Here is a 25,398-nt window from a genome sequence, read left to right on the forward strand (position 1 = left end):
GCAAATTAAGCAAAGAATGTAATTAATTCATAATGTTACAAAAAAAATATATAAAAAATATATGAAAATATATTTAAATAGAAAATAATATTATATTTCACAATATTACTGTTACATTAAAGGTGCCCTAGATTCAAAATTTGAATTTACCTTGGCATAGTTGAATAACAAGAGTTTAGTACATGGAAAAGACATACATTGAGTTTCAAACTCCATTGCTTTCTCTTTCTTATGTAAATCTCATTTGTTTAAAAGACTTCCGGAAAACACGTGGATCTCAACATAACACCGACTGTTACGTAACAGTCGGGGTGTACGCCCCAATATTTGCATATACCAACCCATGTTCCTAACATTATGAAAGGCATTAGACAAGGGCAGCCAGTAACGTCTAGATCTGCACAGGTGAATCAACAGACTAGGTAAGCAAGAACAACAGTGAAAATGGCAGATGGAGCAATAATAACTGACATGATCCATGATAGCATGATATTTTTAGTGATATTTGTAAATTGTTTTTCTAAATGTTTCGTTAACATGTTGCTAATGTACTGTTAAATGAGGTTAAAGTTACCATCGTTTCTTACTGAATTCACGGAGACACGAGTCGTCGCTATTTTCATTTTTAAACACTTGCAGTCTGTATAATTCATAAACACAACTTCATTCTTTATAAATCTCTCCAACAGTGTAGCATTAGCCGTTAGCCACGGAGCACAGCCTCAAACTCACACAGAATCAAACGTAAACATCAAAATAAATACTTTACTCACATAATTCGAAGCATGCATACAGCATGCATGACGAACATCTTGTAAAGATCCATTTGAGGGTTATATTAGCTGTGTGAACTTTGTAAATGTGCTGTAATATAATCGAGGGCTCGTGTGGCAGGGAGCACGCGAATTAAAGGGGCGGCGCGCTGAAAAAAACAGTGCATAGTTAATGATGCCCCAAAATAGGCAGTTAAAAAAATGTATTTAAAAAAATCTATGGGGTATTTTGAGCTGAAACTTCACAGACACATTCAGGAGACACCTTAGACTTATATTACATCTTGTGAAAAAGCATTCTTGGGCACCTTTAAATAAATGCAGCCTTAATAAGCATAAGAGACATTTTTCAAAAAATGTAAAACCTTTTAATTAAAAATCAAAAACTTTTGAACCATAACACTGAATAAATTATTCTCACTCTTTTTCTTTTGTAATATATATATATATATATATACACACATATATACATATATAAACATATGCTTTTTGGGGCCAACAGTCAGTTTTACCCTTGGGGGTTGCGTGAAAGTAGCATCAGAGTCTGCGTTGTCATGCTCTCCTGAGCTCTGAGCTAATAACTGAACCTTCCCCGATGTTGGAGCAATTTCCATTTACAAGCAGCAATATGTAGTTTAAATACAATCAATACCCGGTAACAATGAAAAACTCATTCCAGAGCTTTAATGCAAAGTTGAACAACAGAGCGTGATATTAAGGGAATTACAGGACGCTCATTTTCTGTTGGTGTTGTTATAGGGGGAAAAGAGCATCAGGATAGGAAGAGAATCTGCTTCATGACAGAAACATGTGGTGGGGAAATTGCGGCAGGTGTACCTGTCTACTTGCGGGTGTCATAAAGATGTGTGCTTGAACTCCGGGTGACATGTGTGACAGGTGTAAACAGGAAACATGACAGTGTTGCAACTGAGGACGAGATCCAGAAGTGCACCGTCAGGATAAAGTCAACTACAGGAAATGTTCAAAAGGCTAACATATCCTAGCTTTATTTGTACAATATAAAAGTAGAAATAAACAAAGGAAAGTGGGTTATACGATACGTTTCACGATACAGGGTTTACAGTACTATATATTGTGATATATTGCGATACTGTAAGAAAGGCGATATATTGCGATATTTCTTGTTTTTTTTTAGAAAGAGGATCTAATTTTAGAAGAAAAAAAAACTGTCATAAAGAACACACCACCATATGCATAAAACCTGACAAAAAAAACAACAACTTTATTTTATTTAATCAAGGCAGTATTATTTGCATTTATATCAAAAATCACTATTTTGTGCAATCTAAGTAAAGGGAAAATAGTAAAATGACTGCAGAATTATTTAGGTATATATGTTTTAAAGGTTCACAGAATAGCAGTTTTTAATTTCTTAAGTATTTAACAACAGAAAGTCATAGTCCATTCCATGACTGCATGACTTTTTCATATTTGATACTGTAAAGCAGCTTGCTTTAAAGCAGTCTTTTGTATAAAGTGCTATTTAAATAAACGTGCCTTCACTGAAGTGCTGGAACAGAGCTAGTGCAAACATATCCACGTTGCTATGATCAGATGCTTTCTTTCTGCTGTCATTTTTGTTGTGTGTTTATTTTGTTATTGAGAGGAAAGCGTGCAGTACATATTACATATTCTATCGAAACGCCTCTCAACAGCGTGGATGGCGTCAGGATGTTAAGTGAGCTCTCAGATTCGATGCGTTTCCCGAGTATTGGATTTTACCATGGCCTATTTTGCAAACAGCATGGCTCTTGTTGATCTCCTTGTGGTTTCTTTATAGTTGAAGCCAAAATGAGTCCACATGAGCTCTGTACACTGCGGCGGCAGACGGAATAATTCTATCGTCTTGTGAGCTGGGTTTGCTAATGCTAACGCCAGTGATGTACGCGCCTTGTGCTGCTCCGCGTCAGTTTACGTTCTGAGATAACACTGACATCTAGGGACTAGTGGTTCGGATTTAACCGACCACAAAGCCATGAATCTTGAATGTAAATAAGTAAATATCAATACAGTGTTTTTGAGAATCGATAAAGTATCGCCAAACATAATATCGCGATATTGACGTATATCGATATTTTCTTACACCTCTAGAAAATAATGCTCACAAATATAATTTTACTACATTCTCTTTCAATGGCAATAAATTAATTCATTCAGGGTTGAGCTAAAGGATAATGTCATCTTTTATAAAAGATGTCACCTTGTCACATTGCCACCCTGCAGGTTTAGGTGTGAATGCGATCTTATCTTTATTGCCGTACACTGTGGTTAATCAGTTCCGCGTTTGTGTGGGTTGAAGGGCTCTCGTAATGATGGCTGATCAAATAAATAAAGGAGACGGCTAAAGAGATCCCATAGGCTTTAGCGCTCAAATCCCACTGTTTAACCAGCGTCTGTGAGAGTGAGGCCACGGCCTTAATTGGTTCCTGTGAAGACTCCCTCAGTAATGTCTGAGGTAATTGAATTTGACAAAGAACAAGAAGGACAGAGGCATGGAGGAAGGGGTGAGAGAGAGTGTGTGTGTGTGTATACACACTCAGACACATGGTGACACACAAAACAAAGAGGATTATAAGTCAATCTTTCACATCCTCAACCCTTTTTCTCAGTCTTTCACATTTTTTTTTACGTGTTCATTTATTGTGGAAAATCATTGGATTTTTACTGTATCTCGGCTAGTGTAGACACTGCAGATGTCCTCTATGTAAGAAAGAGCACGGTGTGGAGAGGTGTATGGTGCTAATCCGTTTAATAACTCATTCACTTTGCAGTGACAGGCGGGAAGATATCCGGCGAGCCCATAATCGTGTAAAACTCTGATCAGGTTAGGAGCATCAGACTGCTCCTATTCTCAGGTTTAGCTGAGCAAGACAGAAACAAAATATATTTGTCAAGCAATAGTTGCAGTGTGTGTGTGTATTTTTAATTATTTCTCATCAGAAATCATTACTTGTTCATCTTTCATTAAGATTACAGAGTCTTTTTTTTCTAAATATGTTGTGGATCCTGAAGTGATTATTAATTTGTATTACTGACAACCCTCCAGATCTTTATGAAGGCTGAATTTCATTATTTTGGGAAGAAAGTGATGCTTAGCATATCGCACAATAGGGGCTAGATGTCACTTTTAACTCCAGTGAATATTTCTTAGTCTGAGTTTATTTGTTAAAAGTCAATTTTTGCATAAGGCGCGCCACAAATCTTGGCTACAAAACAGCTATTGAACATTTCCACCATTTTTGTTCAAGGTTATGTGATACAGTTCATTGAGTACTTGTCACAAAAGTTGTCACAGCACAATCTGTCATTATATAGACATTTATCCACCTTATTAGAATGCAAAAGTAAGCTATTTCCTGTGAATGTGCAAGACTTATGTGTAAATATATTATAGGTAAATAACTAGAAGAATAACAAAGAAATTCTCAATAAATGTAATAATAAATTAAAATAATATGATAACATACAAACTTGCAACATCAAGCAGCCTAACAGACTGTCTGACACCACAGTCCTTGCATATTCAAGTTAACTGTATCCTCTCTTACATTAAAAATAAGGTGGATAGGCTTTTTTAGATAAATTTAAACAGCAAAATGAAAAATTCAAATAAAATAATTTATATAAATGTGTAACATTTAAAACACTTATGACAACTAAGCCCTTCTCTTCTATAATGGTTACTGTTCTATTTTCACATGCCTGATTTTGACATGGTTAGAAAAGAGTAGGATGTTATAGCGCATAATCAGAAGAATTTCAATATAATGTGAACATAAACTGCTTATGACCCCCATAAACATCCCAGCCGCTAATCAATCACTGCAACGCCCTTTTAAAACTATATAGATCTAGCTTCTTTCTGAGCTTAGGATGTACAGTGGATATGGCTAAGCTCCCATAATACTGCCGTCTCTACCCAGTGGACCCGTAACTCACAACTAATGGACCCTGCAAGACCCTCCCAGGGGCTTTTTCCAGTTCTGGTAATAGCCTTTGACCTAACCTTCCTCTTTCTCTGAGCCCATGTGAGATAGTGGGGAGGAAGCGGTTAACCTTCCTCCTCAAACCCTCATCTTCCCAACGGGAGCTATTAAACACGTTTTTTAAAGCATTATCAGGGCTGCATGTGATGGCCAAATAGAATTTTAACACACGACAGGGTATCCGTTGGACACTTTTCCCCATAATCCTTTTAGGATTAGTTTAATTCAGAATTGAAATTTCCTGATAAATTTACTCACCCCCATGTCATCCAAGATGTTTATGTCTTTCTTTCTTCAGTCAAAAAGAAATTAGGGTTTTTGAGGAAAACATTCCAGGATTTTTCTCCAAATAGTGGACTTCACTACTATTGTACTGGGGTACAACGGGTTGAAGATCCAAATTGCAGTTTCATTGCAGCTTCAAAGGGTTCTACGTGATCCCAGATGAGGAATAAGGGTATTTTGTAACAAAATGGTCATTTTCTAAAAATAAAAATAAAAATGTATATAGTTTTTTAACCACAAATGCTCTTCACTCAAAAAAATTAACTTTCACTGTTGTTAGTTTCACACAAACCACTCTTGTTCACATTACTTAAAAAACTCATGTAACTACATGAACGTAATTTAAATGCATTGTTTCTACTAAAATTGATTGTCAGCTTTACTTAGTAAGTGTTTGTTCAGTCAACTTAACATTGCTGTGTGAAACGCACACATTATTGTTGACATAACTAACTGTGCAGTGGATCCGTAGTTCCCAGCATGCTTTGCAAGGGACTGCATTAGGAGAGTAAATTTAGGGATTAAAGTGTTTTTCAGTAAAGGGAAAAATGTTGTTAGTTTATGTTAGTGTTTAATGTTCAGTTATGTTGGACATTTAGAGAAGTTTCTGTAATGTTTTTGAATTTTGTGGTTACCGTCATGCAGAAGAGTGTCGCCTGTGTTTAGGCTGTGCACACTCATAGTTGCATGTTTATAGGATGAAATTCCTGTTCTCAATTCAATTGAGTTTGTTCAATTAGTTATTTTTTGAGTGCATTTTGGGGTGAGGGGCTGCATTCTGATATGTTGTATCCTTTTTATTTAAATGATTATTCAAAAAAAAAATGTGTTCACCTTACGTAATCAACATAACATTATTAAGTAAACCGCACATATAAATATTATGTAACAGTGACATTCAAATGATTTTTATTTACTCAAAGAAATTTTGTCAGCTTTACTTAAATTTCTTTTGTTCATTCAACTAAATAGTTTTTTGTACAGATTACTCAATATTGTTGCGTGGAACCACTTGACACTTATTTTTTAAGTAAATCCAACAATAAATTTTTTGAGTGTTCTTGCACTGCTCTGCGATGCACCACGCATTATGTAATCACGTTGGTAAGGTAATGTGTGACGTAGGCGGAAACTCTTCCAACTGCAAAATCATTTCCTTTTTTTGTAAAGGCCATCTCAATTAGTCTTTACACGTTTGCTTTGTAGACACTGGATCGTTACTTTTCCAATGTGATTACATAATGTGTGGCGCATCACAGAGCAGTGCAAGACGAGCATTTGTGGGTAATTTTTTTTTTTTTTTTTTTTTTTTTTTAGAAAATGACCAATCTTTTTCCTAGACCAGACCCTTATTCCCATAAGTCCACTATATTGAGAAAAATCCTGGAATGTTTTCCTCATAAATCTTAATTTCTTTTCGACCGATGAAAGAAAAATCTTGGATGACATGGGGGAGGGGGATTATCAGGAAATTTTAATTGTGAAGTGAACTAATCCTTTGCCATTGCTAACCATGCCATAGTATGCACTGCTTAAGTTCTTGTATATTTATGTATATTATCTCCCAAGCATAATGCTGGCAAGATACTGAGAGTTATCTGACATGCAGCACGCTGACAGACATATGGAAACTTTCTGTTATGTTAAAAGGCCTTTTCTCCTGAATTATTCAACAATATGCTTGGTTTTTTTCACCATAAACACCTTAGAACAAAGCTTCCATCTGTGTGTGAGTGCGAGTGTGTGTGTGTGTGTGTGCGCAGATAAACAGCACTCAAACAGACGCCATGGAAAATGGGACTGGCATAGCTGCTGGTGCTGTGCTGTGACGGCAGTATTTTCTAATCAGATATGTTACAAGAGATTCACCTCACATGATATGATAGCATACTGTGTAAGTAACCAAATACACACGCTCACACAGATGGAACAGTGCTTTAAGTTGTTTATGGGAAACAATGGCAGATTGTAGCTCAGATGCAGGGGTATCAGAGAAGAAAAGTGTCTGGAAGTTAACTTTCAATGTTTATTAAGTAAATATTTTTTTTTAGCCCGTTCATTGCACCGAACCTGTCCGGGTTTGAGGTCTTTTTGGCTTTATCGTTACTGCTCAACTGCTCCATTTTCTAAAGACACTATTTGTGGGAATATGTGGATCTTTTGACTTGTCTTAAAGAAGGGCTTTGTTTTTAGTTCATCTCCCAAAGAGAATATGTTGATGAAGGTTTAGACCACTAATAATAATATCAGACATATTGGGGACACCCATGACTTATATACCTATGCAAATATTATGTAAATATGCCGCATATCAATTTCAGAAGTTTGAAAAAGACCTGACTTCCCATTCTAGGACAAACTGACTCGCAGAAATCAACCCGCCTGCCCCAAGTGTTTCAGAGAGTCATACAAATTTGAACATTTTGTCATTATTTACTCTTACCCTCATGTTGTTTCATGTTTTTGATGTGTTTTGAGGCACCAGGTTTGAATGTGCACAAGCATGAAAGAAATTTGAGAGCTATACGATGGAAGGGAAGATAATGTACTTACATTTTCAGCATTGTCCTCATGATAATTTTAAGTTAAAATTTAATTTTAACTTCTCATAATTTTAAGGTTATTTTTTCACAAATAGTTTTTTTCCCTACAACTGAGTTTAAAAAAAAAAAAAAAATTTCAATTTATCCAGAATCGTGCAGCTCTATTACATGGGAACATTTTATTTTGAGTTCAACAGAATGAAAAAAAACAAAAAAAACAAAAAAAAAAAAACATGCTGGTTTGAAATGATATGAAGGTGAGAAAATAATGTTTTATATATATATATATATATATATATATATATATATATATATATATATATATATATATATATATATAATTTTTTTTTTTTTTTTTTTTTTTTTGTGAACTTTTCCTGGAAGAATCTGAGTGCAGATTTGATGACCCCATGGACTAGAGAGTTCATGGCTCACTGATGACTGGTGATTGCATGCTCTGGTAAAAGCAGTTTTCATTGCTGAATGAATAAACATTTAAGCATGTTTGGAATTAGCTGAAGCAACATCAACAAAAACTTGCGGTCTTGCTCGCAGATGGAAACTCTCTGATTAAAGATATGACTTAAGGTTATCACCATACTTTTGAACTCTCCTTTGCCTCTTTCTCCCCTACACTGTTTATTAATCTTTCTTTGCCTCTGTGTTTCTCTGTGACGCTCTGATCATTTGCAGAGCTTTTAAGTCCCACGTCATGAATGCAAGGGAACAGGCAACGATGAGCGTTATGATCAATCACACAAAATCTAATTATGCTAAGCTAAGTACTTTGAGAGTGAACATAAGGAGAGAGAGAACAGTTTATACTTTGTGGGTCTGATATCAGAAATCTTACTCCGTAGATGTGCATTTTGAGAAATCACCTAAAGGGGAAGATTGACAGATGAAGTTTTAAACTCATAATGTACGTTTAACAGTGCCAAATCCCCCCACAAGGCACTATGGGAGTCTCTAACCGCAGGCAGTGTCACATTTAGAACCTGGAATCTGAATTTATCGCCTTCTGCAGTGGAAATGCTCTAAATTCAAATTCAATTACTGTGTAAACTCTTTGGAAGAAAGGCAAGCTTGGAGGAGCGGGTAACTGTAACTTTATATCAGTGTTCATGTGAGTGCAAACTACAAACTAGTTCAGAGACCAAGCTGTTCTCAGCATTAATCTAGTTCATGGCCGTGGGTTTGGTTTATTGGTAGGGACATTTTAAATCAGTTAGACTATACAGATGTACACATGAATTCTAAATTCTGCAGTGTTTTCCTTTCATATAAACAGTCTAGACACTTGACTCTTAAACTGAAAATTCTATTTTAAAAAAGCATGTCATCTCAATAAGCTGTAGCGATGTATATACACTACTGTTTACATTTTTTAAAACATTTCTTATGATTATCAAAGTTGAAAACAGCTATTTTTGTACTTTTATATTTTAATTCTTTTTGATACTCAGAATTCAACACGATCACATGAGAATGCGTATCAATACTACGAGTTTGTAATCTCGTAGAATATATACGGCAAAATGAGTTTTGGCGTGCTTATGGTACGCGGTTTTTCGCGTACATATGATACGCACTTTATGGTGTGTATATGATACGCTCTTGGGTAGGATGGGGGTGGGGGAGTGGGGGTTTCGTACGTATAGTACGCCATAAAGTGCGTATCATATGCACGCGAAAAACTGCGTACCATAAGCACACCAAAACTCATTTTGCCGTATATATTCTACGAGATTACAAACTCGTACTATTGAGACGCATTTTCGTGTGATCGGGCTCCAGAATTCTAGGATGAATAGAAGGTTCAAAAGAATAGCATTTCATTTGAAAGAAAGTTTTTACTGTCATGGATCAGTTTTATTTGATCTAATGCATCCTTGCTAAATAAACTATATATTTCAAATTAAACAGACAGATTTGATCAGAGATGCATGATCTTGTGTAGTTTTATTTATTTATTTTTTGTAAGATAAAGTCTTTAAGCTATTAAATGTCATAGTTTAATGAATAATTTATAAAAGGGAATAAAATATCTTCATTTTACAAATGAAAACATGATACTTGTATTGCACTTGTGTAATCTACGCAATCCACGCTCATGATGTAGTACCACGTTCATTAGAGCATAAGGAAGTTTAGATGCACATGTAACAATCTGCAGCATCATGCTGTAAAAACAGTAAAAATGAGGATGATCCCTGAGTGGGGTCATCTATCTGTTTTAAAAACCTTTCTTTACATCTGACCATTCCTCTGCAAGCAGTGAACCTGAGCTGCTCTTGCCTGTCCAGGAAATTGATTCCACCCCTTCCAGCTGATGCCCACCATCTTTGTCTTCCTCTTTCTTTTTGTCCTTTCTCTTTCTTTCTTTCTTTCTTTCTCTTCCTCTCTCCCTCTCTTGCCTCCTCTTTGCCCCCTACCAATCTCTGTCTCTCTCTTCTCCTCCTCACCACGGCAGAGAGGCAAGTGCCAATTCTTCCGAGTAATTTGCGAGCTGGGCGGTTGATGGGATTGGTGGATTGCGGCACCTGGCGCTGTTTTGCATTGTCAGCCAAATAATCTGTGATTTATCACTCCAGAGATGAGCTGAGAGTGGAGGAAGACACAGAACAGAAAGAGTGGAATTGAAGTGGAGAAAAGAACAGAAAACTGACAGGAAAAGCAGCATTCTGCTGGAAAAAGAAATGAAGCGGAAAAGAGCTGCCGAGATCAACACAACGCATGATATTTTAAATGAGTAAAGTCATAAATATAAATATATACTTCCTGTATATTTTAGGCTTCTTCTTAAGTACTTATTTGTTTTTGTTTTTCTCTATATTCTCTCCAAATTTCAGGTCCTAAAGGTCCAAATGGCCAAACACGATTCATTTTATAGAGGTATTAGAAAACCTCCAATTGTTTTTTGGGTTGTTCGCCTTTCTTGTTGAGACATAATTTTCTCTTTATAGTGCTCGTCTCCACAAAGAAACACTGGCCTTCATCTCTCTCTCTCTCATTGCCCAGTCTCCTCTCCCCCTCTCTTTAAAATAGAGACAGAGATTAAATCGATTTTTCAGTGTCGTCAAATCCATGGCTCAGCTCTTTGGCTTTGACGAAGGGAAGTGTTTATACAGGTTCGTTCCGAAGTCACGAAATAATACACCATCAGCCGCAAGATGAGAGGAAAGGAGAGAGAAAACTGGATAAACTAAGTATACAAGACTGAGCAAGACCAGTTTCAAGGAAGACTTGTGTTAATAATATATTATATTATTTGTGTTTTTTTTATATATATACAGTATACAATAATATACAGTAATGATTTAATTAAAATATTTAATTAAATTAGTATATAGTCTATTGCGCTGCCTGTTTGCAAAGTATGCACTCGCAAACACTTTGCACTCGATCCGCTTGTGATCCGATGTTTTCAGTGTCCCAGGGGCCATTTACACAACATCATTTTCAACTAAAAATACAACAACAACAACAACAACAACAACAACAAAAAAAGCGTTTTGGCCCTTCATTTACACGACAACAGCGTTTTGGGGGGCTGAAAATGCAAACTTTTGAAAATGGGTTTGAAGGTGCAAGTTTTTGAATTCTAGTTATTGTCTCTGTGTAAACTACAAAAAATTTGTAACGGTAATGTCATGCGCATGCGTATCACATGTTCAGTCTATAGGCACTGTAGAAGAATGCGTATGTGCGTAGTGTTTCTTTACAAAGTGACATCGCCAACTACTGGCCTGGCATGCGTGATACAGCTTTTTTAGTCTTTTTCATAGATCCCTGTGAACGGGGGTCTTTTGACAATGTTTTCATTTCTCATTTCGCAAAGGAAAAGCTTTTCCATTTTTAGTACATCAGTGTCATGTAAACACACCCTTAACGCGGCTCGGGTTACAGAAAATCTGCTGTGAGTTTAATGTACATTTGGAACACAGCGGGTATCGATTACGCACTGTTTTCACATTTGAAAAATTCGCTGATGATTACAGCATTTAAGTAGATTTGTCATGAGTTGCGTTTGTAAACTGGTTTTCACAAAAACTGCAATTTTCCGCAAAAATAAAAGCTGAAGGTTTTATCTCTTGCAAGTGAAAAAATTAGGACAAAGTATCCCAGCTGCAATGTAAATTAAAACAATATACTTTTTATGAAATATTAATTTTTCATTTATATTTGCTTTGCAGTAAACATTAGTTTTAGGGATAATAACAATAATAATAATATTAAAATATTGTTATTGTTATAATTATAATATTCCAATTGTTTGGCTTCCTAAAACACCAGTGTGAATGTGATATAGACTGAGACACTATAGCACAACTAAAAAGAGGTTTTAGTCCACTTTAAAGTCCATATACAAGTCAATGCAAGGACTTTTTACTGGACACAATTTGGACACCGAGCATGGGTTGGAGCTCTTAATTTTGAACTCTCAAATTGCTCCAGACTGATGCATTTAACTTTAAAGGTGCCCTCGAATGAAAAATTGAATTTATCTTGGCATAGTCAAATAACAAGAGTTCAGTACATGGAAATGACATACAGTGAGTCTCAAACTCCATTGTTTCCTCCTTCTTATATAAATCTCATTTGTTTAAAAGACCTCCGAAGAACAGGCGAATCTCAACATAACACCGACTGTTACGTAACAGTCGGGGTGTACGCCCTAATATTTGCATATGCCAGCCCATGTTCCCAACATTATGAAAGGCATTAGACAAGGGCAGAACGTCTGGATCTGCACAGGTGAATCAACAGACTAGGTAAGCAAGCAAGAACAATAGCGAAAAATGGCAGATGGAGCAATAATAACTGACATGATCCATAATAGCATGATATTTTTAGTGATATTTGTAAATTGTCTTTCTAAATGTTTCGTTAGCATGTTGCTAATGTACTGTTAAATGTGGTTAAAGTTACCATCGTTTCTTACTGTATTCACGAAGACAAGAGAGCCGTCGCTATTTTCATTATTAAACACTTGCAGTCTGTATAATTCACAAACACAACTTCATTCTTTATAAATCTCTCCAACAGTGTAGCATTAGCCATTAGCCACGGAGCACAGCCTCAAATTCACTCAGAATCAAATGTAAACAATATAACAGTATACAATACTCACATAATCCGACGCATGCATGCCGCATGCATGACGAACACTTTGTAAAGATCCATTTGAGGGTTATATTAGCTGTGTAAACTTTGTTTATGCCCTGTTCAAGGCAAGCGCAAGCTCCGTGGGCGTGGAGCACGAGAATTAAAGGGCCAGTAGCCCTGAATCGGCTCATTTATAATGATGCCCCAAAATAGGCAGTTAAAAAAATGAATTAAAAAAAATCTATGGGGTATTTTGAGCTAAAACTTCACAGACACATTCAGGGGACACCTTAGACTTATATTACATCTTTTTTTTTAAAAAGTTCTAGGGCACCTTTAAAATGCATTACATTTTCTTATATACGCACTGTCTTTGTATTGTTTTTGCATGTGCATTTCATTTTGTAGATTTTCAAGTGTGCTATTTTTTTTTTTTTTTTTATTTATTAAATAATTTAAAATTAAAGTCTGAAAATCTCCCATTGACTTACATTGTAAAAATGTTGAGCATACAAATTTAACCAGCAATGATAATGCCACTGCAATATTTGCATATACAACTATATGCCATTTTATTTTAAAAATGGTGTCGCGATATACAGTACGTCTCTTATTCAAACTGACAGAAAACACGATTCAAACGGTGTCATTATAGTAACAGTGGCCATTTCATTTTATTACCACTTTTATTTTTCTGCTTTGCGAGTACAGATTTTTCTAGTGCTGTTTCTCTGGTGTTTCAATAAATGTAAATCTAGTCAAATATGCTGGTTATTTGGAACTTTGGTGGTTTATACAATTATCAACCTCAGAGGAAAAGTGTGATGCTGTCCCAGCTTCCAAAATGTTTTTCTCATGTCATGTTTTTGATGTTCTGATATGGCCACATGCCACTTTAGCTGCCATTTTCCTGTGTCATTAGCCTTGCGGTCCTCAGACCTGACACAGTCATTTCTGTTGCAGAGAATGATGGGGTGGCGGCTCTTAGAACAACAGTGGAGATGATCAGAAAGATGGGTGAATTGAAAAAGGTGCAAATTGCAAGAACAGAGATGGAAGCAAAGGTAGAGAAATTGAGCGTAGCGTCCTTGCAGGGAATTCTGGGTAATTGCTCTTTCAAGAGTCACACACATATACACAAAAACTTGAGGGCTTCTAGAGGGTGCCTTTTATCAACTGTCGTTGTCTGTGTTTGTGTGGCAGAACATTACATCCTATATGAAAAGATCCACAGCATGGGATCTGTTATACATCCTCTCAGGGCTGTAGTGTGATAGAAAATACGGTTTGTACAGTATAAAAACCATTATGACTACGGAATGTCCCCACAATTCACAAAAACAAATTTGTGTGTGTGTGTGTGTGTGTGTGTGTGTGTGTAGGTGGGTGTGTAAGAGAGACGGGTGTGTAAGAGAGACAGTGCATTTACTTTGATGAAATGACATTTATATCTCATATTTTCATTCTAATTGCTTGCGTTGAATGAATCATAGTGCATTTTAGTTGGTCTTGCTTTTAAAAGGGTCTTTGTTTAACTGTCTGTTTAGAATGGCAATTCAATCTATCTTTTTCTGTCTCTTTTGCTCTCCACCTCCAGATCAAGTATTCCCAGATCTCTTGACATTATATATTTTTTTCTAAATTATTTGCTTCTGTTAATTTGGTTTAGTGTAAAAGTGCACATTCAAGTACCAAACATATGGTGTACATCAGAATTAGGAATAATATAAGGAATAATATAAATATAAAATTAAGTTTATACTGTAACAATGACGTCTAGCCTTCGGGTATTTCTCAATTGAGTAATCGTTGCTTCGTGTTCTTAACAGTAAAGAGTCAGCAGTAATATATGCATAGAGCAAAGTTTTTCAGGTATCTAACCACAGTTAATTGCAAGTAAACATTCAGAAATTAGTTATCAAATGTAAAATGAAATAATCTTAAATGATTGCATTGTATTGCAAAACGTAGAAAAGCATGGTTTGACAGTGCAAAAAAAATTAGTTGTTACTTGGTACAGTACTGCAAAAGATGGGCATTGATACTTTTTTTTTTATTATTCATCTAGTCAAGTGAATCAAGTGTGGTCTGCTCTGAATATCTGTGTTCACTGTTCTTATTTCTTTTTCAGCTCTCTTTATCTCTCGCTTTTTTTATTGTTAGGTGATCATTCTTTACGGGAAGTATGCTAAGGAACACGTTTATGAAATAAAAGCACTTGGCAAACCACAAAATCTTGAGCATTTTGAGCCGTACATGACACACATGCATGTTCATTTCAAATCTCAGTGTGCCCCTGTGGTGACCCTGAGCTGTAATAGTGAGATGTGACTGCTTCACGCTGCTTGAGCTTGTGTGTGTGTGTGATTTACCGGTAGGAAAATGATGGTGCTCTGTTCGCCATGACAACGTCACAGAGACACAGCCCATCAAAGTGTCATAAACGTCCAGCGGATACAGACCACCATTAATAATGACAGAGTAAAGAGGGCAAAATATAGAAAAAAGATGGGGAAAAATGAAGTCCATATAAAAAAGAAGAGGAAAAAGACAGGGAGACTAACAAGGAGACACTCAATAGGCTGTTTTCCCAGTTTTCACATAATTATGTAAAAAAAGATCTCTCCATTTTCTTCAGAAGTGTAATTGTGGATAGTGCTGGGGAAAAAATATAGCAAATGCCACTGCCATTACAAACTGAACAAACAAAACAATCACAACTGTTCGATCCATCTCTACTTCACTTTTCCATGTCTTTCTGTTTCTCTTACACTGCAGGTATCTGTTGGTTGTGATGAGGTGTTGGTGAGTGGGAAAGAGATGAGGGGGCGTGTCTCTCTTCAAGTGAACTTTACCTACCTCTATATGACCAGCCAATTAGAGCTCACTGTTTGGGTGCCACGGTTACCGCTCCAGATTGAGGTCTCTAATGACAAGCTCAGCCAAGTCAAAGGATGGAGGGTGCCCATCATCACCAACAAGAGGTGTGTGTGTGTGAGCAAGCAAAAGGTATATTTATATAAATGTGTGTGAGCAGACATCAGAGGAGAAGGACACACTGTTTTTAGCCACATAGATCCAGCAACATCCCTTTCATTTTCATGGTATTTGCTCTGTGTTTGTGTGTGTGGATATATGTCTGTTTTTTTCACAGCCCAATTCTTCTTGTTGGCCTTCAGTCTGTCTGCTGGGCCCATTTTTCAATTTGGCCAATTTCTGTCTCTCTGCCTGTAACAACAAAACCACTGTTAACACCAGGAACCACATGCACACGCACATACACATACAAACGCACACGCACACACACACACCCCACGCAATGCTTCCCCCTAGGTGAACTAGAAATTTGAAGTAATCACAGTTTCAGAGAGAAAAATAAAATGTAGGAAAAGAACAGACAAGGCAAGGAAAACAAAACAAAACCCAACAGAAAAAGCAGAGAAAATACTAATAAAAAGAATAAATTCAAAATAAATAAAATTTAAAAAAAGAAAGGAAAAGAAAAAAACAAACAAACAAAAGAAAAACAAAACAAAATAAAATTGGATAATTTCTGGAGATCAGACTGTTTTTCTTTCTTTCTTTCTTTCTTTCTTTCTTTCTTTCTTTCTTTCTTTCTTTCTTTCTTTCTTTCTTTTAATGGAATGTATTAATTGACAAGAGTGAAAATGAGATGTGAGAACAAGTAAATAATGATTTAAATGACCTCACACAGAGCTGGAATATAGTGTACAGGCTGTTTGGACTAGTATTTTGGTATATTTGTGTTGCTTTTTTCCTAATTTTTTGAGCTTGACAACCCCTGTCTCAGTTCTGTAAGGAAAAGTCCTTCATGACCAATCTGCCTTGCATCTTTTGCTGTGCTGAGTTTCATGTAAGAAAGAAAGTCTTACAGGTTTGGAACAACATGAAAGTATATAAAAGATGTGTGAACTCTCCTTTTTAGGAAACCGTGAAGCACAAGGAGAGTTTTTTGTTTTTTCTATTTTTTTTGTAATACATTGTATTTTATTATTGTAATAATCTTATTACTAGTAAATCATTATTTCAACTTAAACAACCCAACCCAAAATCAACCCATTTGTGTTTTGTTTATTGAATATTATGATGATTATACATAATAGCATTTCAATAATAATGTTTCTGTCCTTGTACTTCAGGCCTTGTGCTTTCTAATCATGTAGATTTGAAATTTCTTAACTTATTTGCTTTCTGTATTGCACAGGCCGACCCGGGACAGTGAGGACGATGAGGAGGATGAGAGGAAGGGCAGAGGCTGTGCCCTGCAGTATCAGTATGCTCTGGTGCGTGTTCTCACACACTTCGTAGCCGAGCCAGCTGACCCTGGTGGGGAGCTTGTCCACATGCTGGGTCCTGATTGGTCAGCCGACATCACAGAGATGGTCCTGGATTTCCTAAAAGTGGAAGATACACGCATTGCTCGACTAATTGATGGAAGGGTGCTGGTGGGAAGAGACGTGGGCATGACCACAATACAGGTATCTATCTATCTATCTATCTATCTATCTATCTATCTATCTATCTATCTATCTATCTATCTATCTATCTATCTATCTATCTATCTATCTATCTATCTATCTATCTATCTATCTATCTATCTATCTATCTATCTATCTATCTATCTATCTATCCATCTATCTATCTATCCATCCATCTATCTATCTATCCATCCATCCATCCATCCATCCATCCATCCATCCATCCATCCATCCATCCATCCATCCATCCATCCATCCATCCATCCATCCATCCATCCATCCATCACAGTATAAGCATTCCCTGGGAATCAAATCCATGCCTTTGACACCTTTGACAAATAAAGAAAGAACCTGAGAGATAGTAACACCTCCCTTGTCAAACACACCGGAAATATTCACCCCTCATTGCAAAGATGTTAGTGCGTGTGAGTGATAACAAGCACGTTTGCCTACAGGTGTTAAAATCTCAGCTGTGTTGATTATTCATTCCCGAGTCAAGTGTTCTGTTGGGAACCCATTGACTAAGAGGCCCCTGTGTGTTTATGTTCATTTTCTCTCCATGTGTGTTTTCATGTCTGTCAGTCTCCATTTGCACTTTATCATGTTTCACATGCTGGTCCAAATGTGTGATGGTTATATAAGACCTCGAATGTGGTTATGAGCTTGTTATGTTTATAGTTTTGTGTGGAATTCTCTTCATTTTTTTTCATGTTGTCTCACTCCCTATCATTTAGGCTTTTGCCACCCCTTTGATTTGCTGCCATTTTTGTTATTTTTTTTCCTTTCCTCCCCTCAGCTTGGGAATCCTCATGGTGTCAGTTATGTCCACACTAACAGAATATGATGCTCGACGATGACACGTTGATTCTGAGAGCTCTTTGTACACCTGTCACACTGCCTGTCTGTCATAGTAAAGCAATTGCAAAGAGTCAGTTTGTATCTCCTCGCCTTTGCTTTACTTTTGTAAGAATGGGAGATATTATATAATGGAAACAGGGACAGGAAAGGGTTATAGATAGATAGATAGATAGATGGATAGATGGATATATAGATAGATAGATAGATAGATAGATAGATAGATAGATAGATAGATAGATAGATAGATAGATAGATAGATAGATAGATAGATAGATAGATAGATAGATAGATAGATAGATAGATAGATAGATAGGCACAGAGTGTCACCTGCATTTTTTCAGCACTATGTGAGGTTTGGATCATTGATGTCTCCATTTTCTCCATCTTTGTATTTCCTAGGTGATATCCCCTTTGTCTGACTCCATTCTGGCTGAGAAGGCCATCAGAGTGCTGGATGATAAAGTGACCATCAGTGATCTGGGAGTTCAGCTGGTGGGCTCTTTGAGTCTCTCGCTGCAGCCCAGTTCCACCAACAACAGAGCCTTTTACATCACAACAACTGCTCAGGACCTGTTGCACACACCCAAACAGGTGAGAGCCATGAGAAGTGACCAACAGAATAATTAATTTTACTATCATAAAGTACTCTGAATTATATGGAAGAAAATCATATAGAATGCTGTGAATTAGCTATGAAATTCTAAAAAGGGAAGTTCAGGCTGTTGTAGACATTAGGGGCTATTGTAAATTGGCTGGAGTGTTCTGGGACTAGATGTTTTTAGAGTGTTGTAGAGGCTATAATCAATTGAATTGACTTGAAAATTTTAGAAATGAAAATGGAAGTTACTGTGAATTGGCAGCAGCGATCTAACTAGAAATTTAGGTAATGCAAATGTCCTGTAACTTTCTGAAATTAGAAGTTGAGTCTATTGAAAATTGGATGGAATGTTTTAGAAAAATGTTTGCTGTGTCACTATGTTTTCAACATCAAGCAGTATAACAGATTGTTTTTGTAGAGTGAAAATAACCAAGCGGCTGACAACAGAAGCCTTGCACGTTCAAGTAACAAGTGACAGAGCCTGCTCTTAAATAAAAAATAAAATGGATAGAACCAAAAATTGAAGCTGCCCTGAATTTATCGAAACGTTCTAGAACTTTGAGGTTACTGTGAATTAGCTGGAATGTTCAAGAACTAGAACATGAGGCTGGGAGAACAAACTAAAATTGCAGCTGTCAGTGACAATTGTCTAAAGTTTTTAGGAATTAAGTTGAGGCCGGTGTGTTAATTTAAAAGAGCAGTGCAGTTTGAAAGCATTTGTTGGGAAACCTTTAAAGCTTAAACAGCTGCAAGGAAGCCTGCTGATTAACAAAAGTGTCCACATGCAAGAGCTCTACATCAGAAATAGGCTCTAATATTGTGACACTTCAGAATATATTTTCATTCATGCCACCTGGTTAAGTTTTATTAAGGAGTCTGTGGCTAGGGAGAGAGGGAGAGATATTAGAGTCAAAATGTAGCGACTAAAATATTCAATAAAAAGTTGAGTAAAGGAACAACTTGGAAAAAAGCAGACTGCTTTTCACATACTTTCCTGACCATGCAACATTTTAAACCAGTCATTGTAAAGCACACCTATCAACCTTCCACAGTCTCCCCTGCCAACAGTACAGATACCATTGCAGAAATAATCCAGTATGCAAACACATTCGGCAAGATGGCCTCTGTTTGCTCTATTAACCTGTGGCCCCTCTATTGAGGCACTGGTGTGCGTTTTGGCAGGCCTTATTGTAACTGAGAAGTGAATAGCTCTAATATTCTACTTCCACCTACAGTGCTGTTTGGAATCATCTAATTAAAGTATTTAAAATAGCGGCTTTGCTAAAAATCGAAATGCTTTCCCTGGCTTCTGCCAGAGTTTTCCCACGCACAAGGCCCAAGGTTAACTATGAGTGAATGAGAGTGGGCGGGAAAACACTGCAAGAGTCTCATTTGGAGTTGTTGGCAATTACGGATATTAAGAAAAACGATTTTTGTCTCATTTGAAGAAGCTGGCAAAATCAAGGTGGCCACATATCTGGAGATTGTTCTTGTACACTATTTTTGACACTAGCGTAGTTGATCTCCAGTTTGCGTTTTCACTGTCTCGAGCGTTTGTGATTAACTCCACACACTCCACATCCTATATAATTATAATCCAAATCCTATAATTACCTCTCTCTTTCCTAGCATAGTATTTAGTATTTATTAAATTATATATGACTACATGTTTAGATAAGCTAAAATTAATTTGCACAGTTCGCAAGTTCTGCTACATATATTTTTGTGTGCTTCTGGAAAACTTGACTTGAAAACCACTCAAAAATGAAAATGGTTTCATTGTTTACACACTTTAATGTCATTCTGAACTGTATGATTTTATTTCTTCTGTGGAAATTTTGAATAATAAACATGATTTTGTCCCCCATATATTGAGGTTTTAATGTTCTACAAGGACAAATAAAGTCATACAGGTTTAGAACAACATGGGTGAGTAAACCATGACAGAATTTTGACTTTTGAGTGAACTATCCATTTAAAGCAACTCTTTTCAGCCTCATAATACTGTTGAGTTGTGTTTCCCTGTAGTTGATGGTGATGAAAGATGTGAAACATCATTTGTTTCAGCAGGGAGTTATTCCAGAAGATGATACTGCCACCTTGAATTTGATGCTGTAACCGAAGAAAAAAAAAAAAAAAAAATGGCATGCAACTCCATTCTGTACTGTTAATGTAGTCTTTTTACTGCAGGACTTCCTGCTGGGCATGCACAGTCAAGTGAAGAGGAAGTTTATTGTTTTCAGCATGCCAACTTAATTGCCTCTTCCTTTTTATTTGATGTATAAATGACTGAGCCTTTTAAAGGTAAATCTTAACTTGTAGTGCCCCTGCATTTATCGTGGGAAATTTTTTAAAACATTTATTAAGAGAAATAATCTTGACAGCATGGCTATTAGATGTCAGTTCCAATCACAGGCAGTTTGTGCTCTGATTCACATGTTTAGGGATTTGAAATGCTTTCAGAGCAGAAACCCTAAATGGCATATACACTAAATAAAACGTAACTCTCCTAAGACGACGATGCAGTACCTATATAAATAAGAATGTTTCTAACGTTTAACTCATTCAGTTTTGTTGTTAAAGAGATAGTTCACCCAAAATGAAAATTCAGTCATCATTTCCATGCAATTACAATGAATGGATACTGAGTCTTGAAGAGACTTCAAAAAGGATGCAAAACTCTGTAAAAGTATCATAAAAGTGGTCCGTATGACTCATGCACTATATATAGTAACTAATCTTCTCCTCACCTTCTGTTAACCTGAGACTGAGTCATTGATTTGAGAAGCAGATTTGTAAGCAAATCGTTCAGACTGGTTTTGTGAACTGGATCAACCAATTCAATAAAAATATTCAAAAGAATTCTTTAATGATTTCTAATCTTGTGTTTGACAAAAAGTTGTATGAGTTTGAAACAACACTGGACTGAGTATATGATGCTGAATTTACATTTTGGGCAAACTTATCCTTTAAACCATGTTTCTATTTCTCACCGACTCTCTGTTTTATTATAGGAGGCCATTATCAGTGCATGGATTCAGTACAGCGATGGCTCTGTGACCCCTCTCGACATCTATGACCCCAAAGACTTTACTCTAACCATCACCTCGCTGGATGAGAGTGTGGTCTCCACCTATCAGGAGCAATCCCAGCGCTGGCCTGTGGTAGTGGCAGAAGGCGAGGGCCAGGGGGCGCTGCTGCGCGTGGAGATGATGATCTCAGAAATCTGCCAGAAATCCAAGAGGAAGAGCATTTTGGCAATGGGCATAGGAAACGTACAGGTTAAGTTCGGACAGAACGACCTGGAGCAGAGGAGTGGAACTCAAGAGGAGAACAGTCTGGACAACAGCACAAATGAACAGAGACATAAGGTTCTAGAACCGGATAAAACGAGTGGAGGAGATAGCTGGAAATACACAAACACAGCGGTAGAACGGGAAGAGTCGGTCCTGAAGAAAGTCAGCACGACAGCAAAGACTACTCTAACTAGTCGTTCCGGGGGCAACAAACAGGGTGGGGGACAAAACAACAACCCCGTGGACTACACCAGTTACCCAGCACAGGTGGACTTACCTGGCGGGGCGGAGAGCGACTTGACCCAGGCTCCAAGAGGTCTGTCAGACCTAGAAATCGGTATGTACGCTCTGCTTGGAGTCTTTTGCCTTGCTATCCTCGTCTTCCTCATCAACTGTGTCAGTTTCGCCTTCCGCTACCGCCACAAACAGCTTCCTGTTCTGGAGCAAGGCAACATGAACCACGCCCATGATTGGGTGTGGCTTGGCAATGAAGCGGACCTGATGGATCATCACGGCGATCACGGGCCGCTGCCACACAACGACGAGTGCACGACTGCGATAGATCGCAATGAGGGGTGCGAGGAGAGCAAGTACCTCCTCAACGGGAGCGGCGTTCAGAAAAGCGGCTCTTTGCACGGGCGCGGCATCCCCCATGTGCACTCCGATCCACGGTCTTGTTCGGGAAACGACCCCAGTGGAAAAGTTGAACCCCTTAACAACTCTCCCAGCGCTGCCAAGCGCAAAAGGGTCAAGTTTACTTCCTTTGCCACCGTACTACCAGACGAAGGTGGGCCATATACCAACTCCATCCTAATTGGGAATGAAGATGACATCAAGTGGGTCTGTCAAGACATAGACCTCGGACAGTCGGCCGAGCTTAGAAGCTACATGGAGAGACTGCAAGACAATCTGTAGAAGCTGGAAAGAGAAAGAAAGAAAGGGAAAGCGAGAGGGCGGACACACAAAAACTCACCAGAAATGCCTTTGCACCGTGGGGGGTGGGGGGGGGGACAAGAGGGAGGAATTATTAAAGAATGGATAGTGGATGCAGGGAGTCTCGAGTTAAGTAGGAAATTCACAGAAAGGGGAAACGGGTGAAGAGAGACTGGCACGTTCGCACTGGCTCCTACGATCGGTCCAGGTGGCGCAGAGAGAGCAGCTGCCAATTGGCTTGCGCAGGGACAGAATGCCAGTTATCGACACCCTGAATACACAAGCCCAAACAAGACCAGCGAGAGAAAGAAAGGAAACAAACTTGACAGCTGTACAGAAAATCACACTCCATGAAAGTCAATGAACGTGGGTTGTTATTGCTAATGTAATTTAGTTTTTGGATTTATTTAGATTCAAATCATAGGATTGTGGACGGATACAACAGATCTTATTTTTTTTAGATAATCCCAAGCTTTTTCCAGATTAGTATGTAACTAGACCAAAACAAGCCCTCAAAGCACCCAGCTGGCCCCAGATCCAGGTGTGTGTTTGTTTTTTAACACTTATTTTGTACTGTCTGTCCCTCCTGCGTGAATTCCAAGACGGGGTCGTGGAGGTGTGGGATTCCCCCTGGCTGGAATCTGTACCAGCTATATCTGCACACTCACTGTTTAAGGAGTCGGTGAAAAACACCATAACACCACAGTCCTCCCTCTCCATCTCTCCTCTGGGAGAAAATCACAAGACTTAGATGATGAAAAGCAACATGAGAATACAGACTCCTCATGCACTGTCCATTTGATCAAGTGAATCGGGGAAAAAAAGGACTGAGGAATTTTTTTGAGCCCCATCGGGAGGTTGTTCGTTTGCACAATAAGAATAATACACAAAGTGCATATACTGACCCTCAGCTGATCTGAGACTGGCCCATCTGACTGTCCATACAGCAACTGATCCAGAAGTACAACCTTGACAGTTTGAAGATGCGATGATGAACATGGGACGGACTGTGTAGAAATACAAGCCCACAAAATTGAGCTGTGTGTTATAAAACCATATGATTGCTGTGATAGAAAAATATACAGAGTAGATATGGTCTATTACTCTCCAGTATGGTAAATGTATGAATGTTTCTCTTTTTATTGAGGCGAAATGTACATCATTTGCCCCCTTTTTACATGGCCGGAGCACCTCCCCATGGTTTTTACATGTCCTATAGGTTTTAAAGCAACTTTCTATTTCTGCCTCACTAACCCCAGCATTTACCCGGCTCCTTGAATCCTTGTTGTTTATATTACTGAAGAGTTGTAGGGAAGGACAGATGTGGATACCTTCTCTTTGAAAGCTCAGGTGAAAATACGCTCACAGATGAACGGTGGTAGAATTGAAATGTAGACTGTAAGAATGCAATATTTATTTGTAAGTGTAATATGAGATAGGATGTAAATAAAATGATTCAAAATTTCTTGTGGACACTGAAAGAAGGCTGTTGCCTACATTTTCACTATCGACACACAGAAGAGTCATGGGGCCATTTGAGTGTTTCATATGTCCATATGAATAAAAATGATAGGCGTTAATATGTTTAGACATGTCACAACGTCTGATTCCCCATTTGCACAGGGTTCAGTCTTTTCCTTTGATATATTATTTCTGTTTGTTTCAAAGGGTTTTCATTTAATTAAAACTACAGTTGATGTAGGGGAGAGCAGAGCATATTGAATTGTACATTGTAATTTGGTTATACACATATATATATATATATATATATATATATATATATATATATATATGTGTGTGTGTGTGTGTGTGTGTGTGTGTGTGTGTGTGTTATAAAAAATGTATTACATTATTTTTTTTAAAGCACAAATATTCAATGTAGTATCTCAATTAATTTGAGGTTATAAAATGGCATAATCACAAACTAATTATTAATAGCAAAATGCAATTGTATTTTATTGGATGCATTAAATTGTGTGTAATTTTGAGGAAATGATAAATGATTCATAGGATATATGATTTGATTGTAAATAAATTTGACCCTAAAACTCCAAATTACATAAAACATTTAAATTGGACTTTTAACTTAAAGGGTTAGTTCACCCAAAAATGAAAATTCTGTCATTAATTACTCACCCTCATGTCGTTCCACACCTGTAAGACCTTCGTTCATCTTCGGAACACAAATTAAGATATTTCTGATAAAATCCGACATCTCAGTGAGGCCTTCAATGACAGCAAGTTAATTTAATTAACACTTTCAAACGCCCAGAAAGCAAATAAAGACGTATTTAAAACAGCTCATGTGACTACAGTGTTTCAACCTTAATGTTATGAAGTGACGAGAAAAAAAAATAGACTTTATTCAACAATATCTAGAGATGGACGATTTCAAAACACTGCTTCATGAAGCTTCAAAGCTTCACGAATCTTTTGTCTTTTCGCCAAAGTCACATGATTTCAGTAAAATAGGCTTCGTTACGTCATTAGAATTTCG

The 25,398-nt window shown here is 37.3% G+C and overlaps 1 protein-coding gene across 1 annotated transcript in view; it reads left to right on the forward strand.

The window, feature by feature from the left end:
* si:dkey-215k6.1 (transmembrane protein 132C) overlaps positions 1-24,366 on the forward strand; it is a 232,017-nt gene extending 207,651 nt beyond the window's left edge. The window contains exons 6-9 of the mRNA XM_048188671.1: positions 15,496-15,701; positions 16,943-17,216; positions 18,474-18,665; positions 21,687-24,366. Coding sequence (XP_048044628.1) covers positions 15,496-15,701; positions 16,943-17,216; positions 18,474-18,665; positions 21,687-22,883 — 1,869 coding nt within the window. The 3' untranslated portion in view covers positions 22,884-24,366. The remainder of the gene's footprint in view (positions 1-15,495; positions 15,702-16,942; positions 17,217-18,473; positions 18,666-21,686) is intronic.
* Positions 24,367-25,398: the final 1,032 nt, after the last annotated feature.

This window comes from Megalobrama amblycephala, linkage group LG4, assembly GCF_018812025.1.
Source record: "Megalobrama amblycephala isolate DHTTF-2021 linkage group LG4, ASM1881202v1, whole genome shotgun sequence".
Classification (NCBI taxonomy): domain Eukaryota; kingdom Metazoa; phylum Chordata; class Actinopteri; order Cypriniformes; family Xenocyprididae; genus Megalobrama; species Megalobrama amblycephala.